The 11,188-nt window shown below is 54.4% G+C and overlaps 3 protein-coding genes across 3 annotated transcripts in view; 2 read left to right on the top strand and 1 right to left on the bottom strand.

Annotated features, from left to right (window-relative positions):
- VOLCADRAFT_98640 (uncharacterized protein) overlaps positions 1 to 1,521 on the top strand; it is a gene marked incomplete at both ends in the record, with an annotated part of 6,331 nt that extends 4,810 nt beyond the window's left edge. Inside the window, 2 exons of the mRNA XM_002957469.1 lie at positions 128 to 550; positions 817 to 1,521. Coding sequence (XP_002957515.1) covers positions 128 to 550; positions 817 to 1,521 — 1,128 coding nt within the window. The remainder of the gene's footprint in view (positions 1 to 127; positions 551 to 816) is intronic.
- A 2,248-nt stretch (positions 1,522 to 3,769) lies between these two features.
- Positions 3,770 to 6,318, bottom strand: VOLCADRAFT_107726 (uncharacterized protein; the record flags this gene model as incomplete). The annotated part of the gene is made up of 2 exons (XM_002957511.1): positions 3,770 to 4,487; positions 4,909 to 6,318. 2 exons carry the CDS (start codon positions 6,316 to 6,318, stop codon positions 4,176 to 4,178), a joined length of 1,722 nt encoding a protein of 573 aa, XP_002957557.1. The 3' UTR covers positions 3,770 to 4,175.
- A 692-nt stretch (positions 6,319 to 7,010) lies between these two features.
- Positions 7,011 to 10,128, top strand: VOLCADRAFT_107727 (uncharacterized protein; the record flags this gene model as incomplete). Its single annotated transcript, XM_002957470.1, has 8 exons — positions 7,011 to 7,049; positions 7,490 to 7,686; positions 7,834 to 7,987; positions 8,343 to 8,438; positions 8,820 to 8,915; positions 9,211 to 9,333; positions 9,551 to 9,720; positions 9,960 to 10,128. 8 exons carry the CDS (start codon positions 7,011 to 7,013, stop codon positions 10,126 to 10,128), a joined length of 1,044 nt encoding a protein of 347 aa, XP_002957516.1.
- Between the last annotated feature and the right edge of the window lie 1,060 nt (positions 10,129 to 11,188).

Here is an 11,188-nt window from a genome sequence, read left to right on the forward strand (position 1 = left end):
GGGGCGGGGAAACAAGTCGCTGCGGGCCGGTGCTGAAAATTGGATGAAAAAAGGAAGACCGGAAGGAGTGGAACGCGACATGTTTTAGATGTTTGCCTTTCCCTACTTCCCCGGCGTCCGCACACAGGCCGGCAATCGGGCCTATCGCAGCGATCAGTTCCCCCTGGCCCGCCACTGCTATACATGCGCCCTCGAGCTGCTGCTCCCGCCAGCAAACACCGGGGGGTCCGCTGGCAGCAGCAGTGGTGGCGGCGCGGCGCCGGCCAGGGGGGCGGCGGCGGTGGCAGCTGGCGCTGTGAGCAGCAACGGGGGCAGTGCGGAGCATCCCACCCCAGCGGCCGTAGCGGCAGCGCGCGACCGTGCCGCCGCCGCCGCTGCCGCCGCCGCCGCCGCTGGGCGTGGGGTCGGGTTCCCTGGCGAGCGGCGCATGATAGCGGCGCTGTACTGCAGCCGTGCGGCGGCGCATGTGGCCATGCGGCTGTACACGGATGCAGTGGCGGATTGCTGTGCGGCAAACGCCCACGACGAGTCGTACGCCAAACCGTGGAAGGTACGGCCGTACGGTGATGCGTAGCGTTCATCCGAAACGTGGGTGGTTTTTTTCCCTGCTTGCTGGTGTGAGTGGCCACTTCAGGTTCATCGCTGCCAAGTGACGAGGGACACGTGGGGATAAGGCCCTCGCATGTTTGAGGCCCAACCGCGTAGCTTCTAGCGTCTGCATCAGGATTTGGGTTTAGGCAACGTTTGGTGTTTGCTGACTACCATAATCCATTTCTGCTTTCCTTTTACAATCTGCTGTTGCTGCTGCTGCTTCAGTGCCGAGCCGAGGCTCTCGCGTCTGTGAACGCTTTTGGAACTGCCGCTGTTGCCCTGGAGCAATGCATACAGCTGGTCACCGAAGCAGCGGCGGCGGCGGCAGCTGCCGCCGCCGCCGCCGCCAGTGCACCCCAGCCCAAAGGCGACGGCGGTGCAGCTGACAGCGATATCGCTGCCTGCGCCACCGCTGGCGGCGGCGGCGGCCGCGATCACCTTGTGGAGAATAGCGACGTGGACCCCCGGGAACTTCCCCTGCTACGCCACATCCTGCAACGGCTTCAGGAGCTAGCGCGCGCAGCTGCAGCACCGCCGCCGGCCGCCGCTGTTGCCCTGTTGGCCGCGGTCAAGGGTGCCCATTCGGCGGCGGCGCCGCCGCCAGTCGACTACTACGCCGTCCTCGGCGTGCCGTACCACGCATCGGCTGTGGATGTACGGGCGGCGTACCGCCGGCTGGCGCTGCGGTATCACCCGGACAAGGCTGCGGCAGTGGCTGCGGCGCCAGGGGCTGGGGCGGCGATGCCAGCGGCGGGGGCGGCGACGGCGTTGTCGTCGCCAATGCGGGCGGCAGTGGTGGTTGCGGCCAATACAGTGTTTCCAATGGTGGCGGAGGCGTATGCGGTGTTGTCGGACAGTGCCAGTCGCCGTGCATATGATCTGCGACGTGCTCGTGTTGCCCTCAGCACCAGACGCCAGGGCGCTAATTGAGAGGAAAAGAGCGATAAAAGAAGAATGAGCGATATATAGACAAAGTAAAGGGAGGGAGAGTGGGAGAGAGAGAGATGTGTATAGTTGGCGCCCAGGGGCCATCCATTGTGATCCGAGCAGTTGATGGTTGCTGTTATGGTTGCCGTGTTATGGTTGCAGTTGTTTGTTGACCGAATAGCCTTTGGCGTTGCTTGCGTGCATTGCGTCTGATGCACTTGCATGGCTGGGGCTGCCAGTTTCAGTCCTCTTGCAGTTGGGAGTTGACAGTTAAAAGTTGGAGGTTTGCGGGACCAAGACGCTAGAGGTGAGACATGGAAGTTGGGAGGGGCTTTCTGACCTGCATGTGTTGCTGTCGTTGCACCCGCCACATTCGCCATTCGCCACCACACAACTGTGAGCGACAAGAGGTCAGAGGTGGCTGAGAATACTTTGCTGCATAGAGCATAATGAGGCGAGGCGGCGGAAGAGGGCCACCGAGAAGTCCCTCTCCAGGAGACAGAAACTTCGGGTGGCCACAGTGGTAAGAGGAGGTAATGGTAATGGTGGAGGAGGAAGAGGAGCAGGCGGAAAAGGAAGGTCCAGGGGGCTGGGTGAGATAGCGGGGACACAAATCTGATGTGGGTCAACTGGATCTTTGAAATTCGGAATCCAAATCTGGAGATGACTATCTGTCTGGGCTCAATAGGGACGGGGTTCCTTCATTAATGAACTCCGTGGGCCGCCGGGAATGTAGTAAACGTACCGAGGGCTTTGCGGGTTAAGGCGAGCTAATTAAGTTATTGAACATAAGCGTTATATTTCGTGCACGCGACACACAGAGCGACATGGAATTTTAAATAACAAGGGACAATAAAAAAGAAGAAAAAGCAGAAGAACAAAAGGTCGAATTGAGAACCGGCAGAGTGTCCTGCGGATTGTTGAGTTCTGTTCTGCTCCCTGCTGGCGAGGGTTGGTGCTTTTCCTTTTCCGTTTTCTTCTCCTTTTCCTCCTCTACCTCCTCCACCTCCTTTTGATTTGTTGCATCACCGTTAATGATCACTTCTCCCTCAACCTTCTCCCTCAAATTTCATGTCGCATTTTCCTCCAATCCTCGCCGACCAGTACTCGCAGACCTACATGCGGTAATGGATCCTCAAGACCGAAATGCTGCTGCTGCTGCTGCTGCTGCTACTGCTGCTGCTGCGCTTGCGCAGTCCCTTATTCTATACTTGCTGGCAACTTGCCGAGTTCAGGGACACTCGCATGCAATGATTCACCCATGTCCCAAATTCGTTCGCGCAATGGATTTATGCCGCGTACAGCTGGTACAGTACTGTGAGCCACTTGATCCTGCTGAGCTGTCGGTTACACGCAACAAGCCCAAACGGGGAACCAATTTTGGATCCTGTCCTTCTAATCCGGATTTTTTGGGCAGCCCACACAGCCTTTGCAGCGTTGTCCCCCCTCGTCCAGTGCCTCGCCTTGTGCAATCTCAATGAGCTTTAAATATCTTTAAGTTCAAAGTGTGGGCGATCAGAGGTGTTGCTCGCCTGCCTGCTTGCTTAGGAAGGGGGAATGTTGTGAGCGATGTCATCGACTGGGCGGCGGATTAGAGAGGGGCGAGACGGCGGCGGCCCAACATTACATCGGTCATCTTGCCCTGGAGGAGGTGGGCACATGTGCTGCAGCTGATGGTACTGCTATTGCTACTGCTACCTCTGTAGAATGACTTTTTGACTTGCCGTTGCAGTAGCAATCATATTAGTTGGTTGCGCAGCAGTTGCAGTAATATCTGTGTGTGTGTGTGTATGTGTCATCAACCCGATGAAGGAGCACTGGGGAGCTGAAGTAGCTGGTACCCTGTACGGCACCTTGAACAACCACAAATGCGCGCGAAGTGCTTCATCAGCATCTCGAGAGGCCTTTTCAGCGGCCAGCCACTACAACTGGTATCGAGACCTCGTACATGTTAACATTCCTGACGTCGTCCCTCCGAATATCCACGCATGTTGACCATTGGGTCAGACGATTAATTGCACGAAGTGATAAAGTAGCTGTGGCTATGTGGCAAGACTCTGTCCCTGAAAACCTTAAAGACGGTGTGGACTGTTCACCCACAGCCCGCGGGTAGGCGAAGATAGGCACAGGCTGATGGTGTATGTGGCCGTAAGGGTCCTTGACGGATCCCTTCAAAGGGGGAGGAATGTAGCAGCTGGTACACCGTACGGCACCTTGAACAAAAACGCGAATGGTTGCACTATGATCCCCTCCACTGCTGCCCCTCCACTTCACTCCAATCAGGCCATCTGTGAGTGTGTGTGTGTGTGTGTTACATGGTCTTGGGTGCATTCCCGTACTACAGGGAGTACCTGCAAACCACCCAATACGAGCCGAGGGCTGAAGGGCTGCCAGGTCGCCTATAAGCACCATCCTACCTCGCACTTCAGACTAAGCAAGTGATAAAGGAGACTAACGATAGGCTTGCGGTGGGACCACATATGTTCAGGTTCCCACTTCCCAATCAGGCATCTATCAAACAACCTCCCCATCATACCCTTGCAGCTCCCCGCCGTCTTCAATCTTCCTCTCCCTCACAGAAATTCGCTGCTGTTTATTTGCTTTGCTTAATACGCACATCTGCAACTGTTGTAGACCCCCCTGGCTCGTCCCAACAGCTAACTCGGCGCTATGCTCTCAATCCAGGCATGAACAGCAACAGCGTTTTCATCCCACACGTATTGATTTTTTCTGGTCTTGGCCCAGCTCCTGGCCTCCTCCCAGTCCACCGGGCAACCCTCGGCGCGCAGCCACTGAAGGACCTTTACGGTACTGCCCCTGTGAAGGGTCTCTAGGGTAATGCCATAGTCCTTGTCGTACACCGCTCGGCTGAAGACGCCGGGGCCCCAGGGGCAGCCCAGCCGCCTCAGGCAACGCAGGATGACCAGGTCGTGATGGTGTGCTGCCGTTACGTAAAGCTCACCATCATCCTGCAACATAGCAACGAGCGAGGTGTATGAAGCTGGTTCCCGAGAAAACAGCCGTAATAGATGGCGACTGAAAAGGCCTCTCAAGATGCTGAAAATGTGCTCCCAGCATGTGTATGAATTGACTGCGTGCGCCAGAGTGTACGACCACCACTACATTCCGAATACATAAATGCAGACCATCAGACAGTCAAATGGAAACCTAGAGACAGGTCCTTTACCATCCAGTCCAGAGGTCAGCAGCAGAAATGATGCAGACCGGATAAAAGCCAAGCATGAGAGTCCTTCACATCGCAATCAGCCAAGACACCAGCAGACGCCAGACAGTGCGTGGCATACATTCAGTGATGAGCAGTAGAGCTGAGTAGCACCAACAGCACGCATCAAGAACATGCACCCGAACTCATGCGAGCGAGCCACTCACCCCCATGGGGACGCCCCGGGCCACAAGCCACTCCAAGACTGCTGGACTGCCTGCCGTCACTGCTGCATTAAGAAGCTCCTCTCCACTCCAGGGCAAGGCTAGCTCGTTTAGCAGCCATTCCACGACCTCCACACTACCAGATATTGTTGCATGTGTCAACAGAGCCTGGTACTTCTGGACGAGCTCCTGGATGAACTCTCGACCACCACATGCATCCATCCATTTAAGAATGTGCAGGTGACCGCCCTCAACTGCGGCCATCACAGTCCACCCATCAAGAAGCCAGCCCAAGGTCACCAGCTCGACCAGCAGCGCCATGTTGCCAGCACGGGCTGCTACTGTTAATGCATCCCTCGTGCGTTCTGGAAGCCAGTCCCTCCCCACTCGCAAGTAGCGTATCAGGGACAGGTTAACAGCACGTACGGCGCTGATGAAGACCCTTGGTACGACATCCTTTTCCTCTACCTCCATAAGCAGCCGCTGTACCCGCTCCACAGCATCTGGACGGCTGGCAAGGGCCTCCTTATTTACAATGCCATCGAAGCGATATCCCTGAACCTGCAGCCACTCCACCTTGGCCCGCCAGTCGGGGGTGGGGCTCACCAGAGCCTCCGCAAGGGTGTTGTTGCCAAAATTATCACCAAAATCACCACTGTACATCGTGTACATGTGCTGCAATGCCGCCAGGTCGAAGCCATATGCAGCTCCGTCGACAACATCGTCCATAACTCCCGGCATTGACCCAAATCCTGACTCAATCCGATGAAGGAGCCTGTTTGTGAGGCCCACATGGCCACCGCGGGCGGCATCAAAAATACCCGTCCAGTCGTCCAACGGAGTACCGTCCTCCAGGAGCCCCTCACACACAGTCTGATGACCGGCAAAGGCGGCTGCTATAAATGCTTGGGAACCGGCTCTCCGTAGCTCAAAACCACGCTCCTGTTGCAGCAGCCACCGGACCATTACCAGATGGCCACTTCGGGCAGCTGCTGCTGCCGCTTTCTCAGAAACGTCGAAGCAGTCTTCTTCCTGCAGCCACTGGCACATCTCAATATTGCCGCTCTCGGCTGCTGCGTTGAAGACCTCCGAGGAGAGCTCGCAGCCCGCTGCCTTGACGGCGACCTGCAGGTTGGCCAGGCTGCCGCTGCGGGCCGTCAGGAGTAGAAGATCTCGGCGTTTACTTCGTACGAAGTTGTGAACTGCCTCCGGGCGGCTCCAGTGCCTATTGAACGCGTGATGGGGTACGGGCTGCGACAGCCGGATAGCTACTTTTTCCCGAAACTGGCTCGCCATGGCCTTATTGATTTCCTTGACGGTACATACCACCTCGTTTGGATCCAGGAAGCTAACAACACGCTCGACAATGTCCGCCGTTAAATTATCCCAACTGTGACCTTCGTCAGGATTCATGTTTCAGTCTAAAAAAGAAAAATGCAAGTAGACGAGGTCGATTATTTCAACGTCTGAGATAGTGGTCTTTAAAGCAGTACGCGGTTTGTTACAGCGGACCCCGAGTGCATCAGCACACTGCAGTGTCCTGTTAGTCGGGCCAGGGCGCACTTACACATACCTGAAACACGCGATAAAATCCCAGGACGGGCGTATATGAAAGGCGAAGCATAACCTTACCAAGGAAAAATACCACCTGCCAAAACCGGATGCGAGCCTTCGCCCCAGAAAAGGCAAATGGACCTCCAAGACGCAAAACGCCCAGTCCCCCACCAGTACCCAGAAGCCCTAGTGATCGCACAGAGAGCTCCCCCCGGAGAGACGGGAACGCAGCTACCTACCATACGAGACGGACCCGCGAAGCACGCCGAGCCGTTCACACAGACCGACGAGGGCGACTAAATTCAAACACATAAAGGGCGAAGTATAAGCCCTCAGACCAACATACGTGAAACACGATACACGACGAACTTCTGTCACTGGCAGTGTGGGGCCATCTTGAATTTGGAAGCGTCGTCTCAGGGAGGCTTGCCCGAACGCTCCAGCTGCTCCATAGCCTTGATATACCAGATCAATGCCGAGGAAGGGCAACGACGCCAGAGCCTAGGGGGACGTGAAGGGCGAGATGAAGCCCCAGACAGTCCTCCATAACAATGGAGCAGAGCTCCACGAAGAAGATGTCCGAGCCGCCGGTAGAGACAACCAGAAAAATTCTCTTGGGCCAAAAGACCGACAAAAAATGTTGAAGGTCTCGAAGACTCAACGGACTGTTACGGATTAAGTTAAGGAATAAGTTATCCTCTCGCACAAACGTGCCGATATTTTTTAGCGTAAAATGTGCCTATTATAGATCTGACCAGATACGCGCGACAAGTGCTGAAAATTAATTAGAGAAACAAGAACTGTCTGACAATTCGTCAACTCACACGTCCGGCTTGCCACACGTCCATACAGACGGCGACAAACGGCTTTCAGTTAGTATGTCCCAAAACATACTACATTGCCTCGCTGTTTTACATTTAAGAATGATTAAGAGGAATAATTTAACTTATCAAGGTACTGAGTGTTGTATTTCGGCCAGGCCTTCATTGTGAATTAAATTCCAACCATCTTGCAAATGCCGTCGCCACAGGACGTTGACGCGCAGCGTATCCCGGTCACCGTCGTTACTGGCTTCTTGGGAAGCGGAAAGACGACCCTAATCAACCGTATTTTGAAAGAGAAGCATGGCCGCAAAATCGCCGTCATCGAAAACGAGTTTGGCGAAATTGGTATCGACGATGGCATCGTTTTCAACTCTCAGGAGAACATCCTGGAGATGAACAATGGGTAAGCAGGCTAAACGATGTGATAATAACCAGTATTTCCTGACTTTCCTTATCTTTTGGCCCTGTTGCGCATCTATCGCGCATCCCCTCTGTCGGTTTTAACGCAAGACCATGGCAACCACTTTTTCCCTTGTGACTCAATCACCAGGTGCATTTGTTGCACTGTTCGTGGCGACTTGATCAAGATCCTCAAAAAGCTTTGGAAGCGTAAGAACAAGATTGAGCACGTCCTCATCGAGACGACGGGCCTCGCCGACCCAGCCCCTGTAGCACAGACATTTTTCGTGGATGACGACGTGCAAGTAAGTCGCGCTTGCCTGTCTCGCCATGTTGTGACTTGCAATGCATGGCACGTGCTTTGATTACCTCGCAATAGTGCGACGTCCGAACTACAGTCATCACCAGTACTGTTGCAGCGACCGCAAAACACAGGACATCAGCGGATGCATACTTTTATACTGAGTGGTGGGCAGATTGGACCCTTTCCTTTGAACTTTCAGCAGCAATACAGGCGCATGCTTGTCATGAAGTATGTAACGTCTGCCGCAGTCTTAGCTAACCCTGCGGTAGCTATGTACGGCTCTATCTAGCACCTGTCTCACCACAGGGATGGTGTGTATTTTCTTTACATCCAAAGGCGCGTCCTTCCCCCTCCAGGAGCATTACCGCCTGGATGCCATCATTACTGTGGTCGACGCTAAGCACCTGATTCAGCACCTGGACGACGACAAGCCCGAAGGCGTAGAAAACGAGGTGGGGTCAGAAACGACAACGTACCTTCGCGATGAGAGCAGTGACAGAAGGACATAGCTACGCTACTTACCTTCATGCTATAATCGGCAATTTACATACTAACCTACATACATACACAGCCACAGCCGCAGCAACTGTTACCAGTGGTGCAGCAGGTGGCGGCCTCCTGCTGCTGCTACTGCCACTACCTACCTACCTACTTCGTGTAGTGCGTGAGTGCTCCCCTTGTTGCATGCAACCTGGAGTCCTCTGATGCCCCGGAGCTCGCCCAGTCCTTACAGCAGCAGGGCGCCTTCACCACGATCCGATTTAGACCCGCACGTGGCTCGTAAAGCTACTCACGGCTACCCCCGTCTGCCCTGCTACTATCTGGCTTTGCAGGCGGTAGAGCAGCTGGCGTTCGCCGACAAGGTGCTGCTTAACAAGGTCGACCTGGTGTCCGCCGAGGAGAAGCAGGAGGTCGTCAAGCGCATCAAGGTGCGAACTTCGCCTTACAGATTCGGAATACTTTTATTCCCGCGACTAAAAACCTATTCCTCCGTTCGGACTGGAAAATTGACAGGCAAAAATGGAAAAAAAACACTGGTGCGAAGGCAGTCACTCGGTTGAGGGATAGTTGTCGAGCGAGCCAGATAGTCAGCTGCCGACGCAACGTCATGAGGCTATTTTCTAGTGTTGAGTTCTCGTTTCTCGTTTCACTTTATGCACTCCTTCAATTGGCACATACACACTGCCCATACCTATGTACATCGCCGTGCTGATGGTGTCACAGGCCATCAATTCGTCAGCCGACATTATTGAGACGGTGCAAGGCAACGCCCCCCTGGAGCGCATCCTGGAGATCAAGGCATTCTCGTTGGAGCGAATCTTGGAGGGCGAGCCGACCTTTCTGGAGGTGAGCGGCCGAGCTCTAAGAATTGACGTTTATGTCCAGTCGTAACAGTGCTTTGCATGCATCCTTAGACTGCACCGTAGTCACTTGGCGACATGTACTTGAACACCCCACCTGCATAGCATCCACACGAAGTTATGCATGGCAGTTCAATTGCTGAAGTACGGCACCCTGAAACCATGCACACTGTGAATGTTCCCGCGTATGGACATCCATGCAGTCGGATGGCGAGCACCAGCATGACTCCTCTGTTACCAGCGTGGGCCTTGAGCTGGAGGGCGAAATGGACATGAAAAAGCTGGACAGCTGGCTCGGCGCCATCCTACGCGAGAAGGGCACGGACATCTTCCGCAGCAAGGGCATCCTCGCTATCAAGGGCACAGCAGACAAGTGGGTAACACATAGTTGCAAAAATTATTAAACTTGTCCTATATAGGCTATTTTGGTCACTGCACTAAATGCTGCAAGCAGCGGCTGTCTGCATAATAGCCATCTGCGTGTCAAAGTACCAGAACCACGACCTGGGGTTACTCAGTACTTTCGCCACGCACCACACCACGCAATGCCCAAGGGCAACACCACCCCACAGTTCCCACGAACGGTGCACGTCACTGTCTCGCGCCATGCAGATTGGTGTTCCAGGGTGTCCACATGCTGATGGGCTTCGCCAGCAGCAGTGAGGGTGTCGGCAAGCCCTGGCAGGATGGGGAGAGGCGAGTGAACCGCATCGTTTTCATTGGGCGGCACCTGGACCGAAAGCAGCTGGCGAGCAGCTTCACGGCGTGCCTGGCAGACTAACAGATTTAGTAAATGTAGTACATGCTCGGGGGCAATTAGTTGTTTAATAACATAGGACATTAGTACGACCTGACGTGAGGAATGGACGGTGTTTCCCCGACGTAGGTGGGGGAGCCTATCACGTCATAATGTGTCCGGGGCATCGTCTGCGCTAGTGTACGACAGGGGCCGGATTTAATGTGCGCCAGTCACATGTTTGGTTTGGCACGCAGGGCTATGTGGCCTCGTTTCTTCCCACTTTACGTGTGGCATGAATGACGCATAGGTAGGAGCGCATCTGCATGTGGATGAGCTAAACCCTAAGGTCCTAGGGCAATGGCACATCCTGCTAAACCGCTGTGGGAAATTTTCGGTGCCAAGTGTATGGGCAAGAAAAATACGATCAAGTTATCACCTTGCGGCAGTGTTTAAGCAGCCCCTCGCACAAATGTGAGCGGTCGTACTCTGCCGAATAGACCCTCCGTACTTCGTCCCCAAAGCCAGGAGCGAATTTTGCCTCGCGGATGCGCACGTGCGTTTCGAAAAATGCGCCTGTACAAGTGTATGTAAATTTTCTTGGCGAAAAGTCGTGGTGTGTCAGCGCGCTTGTGCGGCAGCATGTTGGCCACAGTTGCACGCGGCAAGCAGGACCGTAGGAATGTATGGCTGTCTTGACGTAACTGAAAGCATATAACTTGGTATGAACACGCGCGCATGGAATGGCCGCGGAAGATGAAGCGCCTGGCGAAGCGGCACTTTTCGAAAAGACGTGGCGCCTGCTTACATACGCAAACAGCATCTTTTTTCGTCTGAAGTCAAAATACAAACTGTCGCAAATTAAAGATAGCATACACAAAATTAAACATAAGAACTGGAAAATCGGTCACAGCTGTGTAACTGAAATGGACGCCGCAGGAAACTTGGAGCTGGTTTTTTCTGTGCATATGGCCGCTCCTGCGTTAGCCGTGTTGCAGCAGCTCCGGAAGGACCTCAGCAAGCAGCAGGCTCAGAAGCTGCTGGACAACCACCGTAACTTTCTTCAGTTGGGCACGTGCAGTTTTGGTCGGCGGGGTCAAACATC

The sequence above is a fragment of the Volvox carteri genome, assembly GCF_000143455.1.
Source record: "Volvox carteri f. nagariensis unplaced genomic scaffold VOLCAscaffold_74, whole genome shotgun sequence".
Taxonomy (NCBI): Eukaryota; Viridiplantae; Chlorophyta; class Chlorophyceae; order Chlamydomonadales; family Volvocaceae; genus Volvox; species Volvox carteri.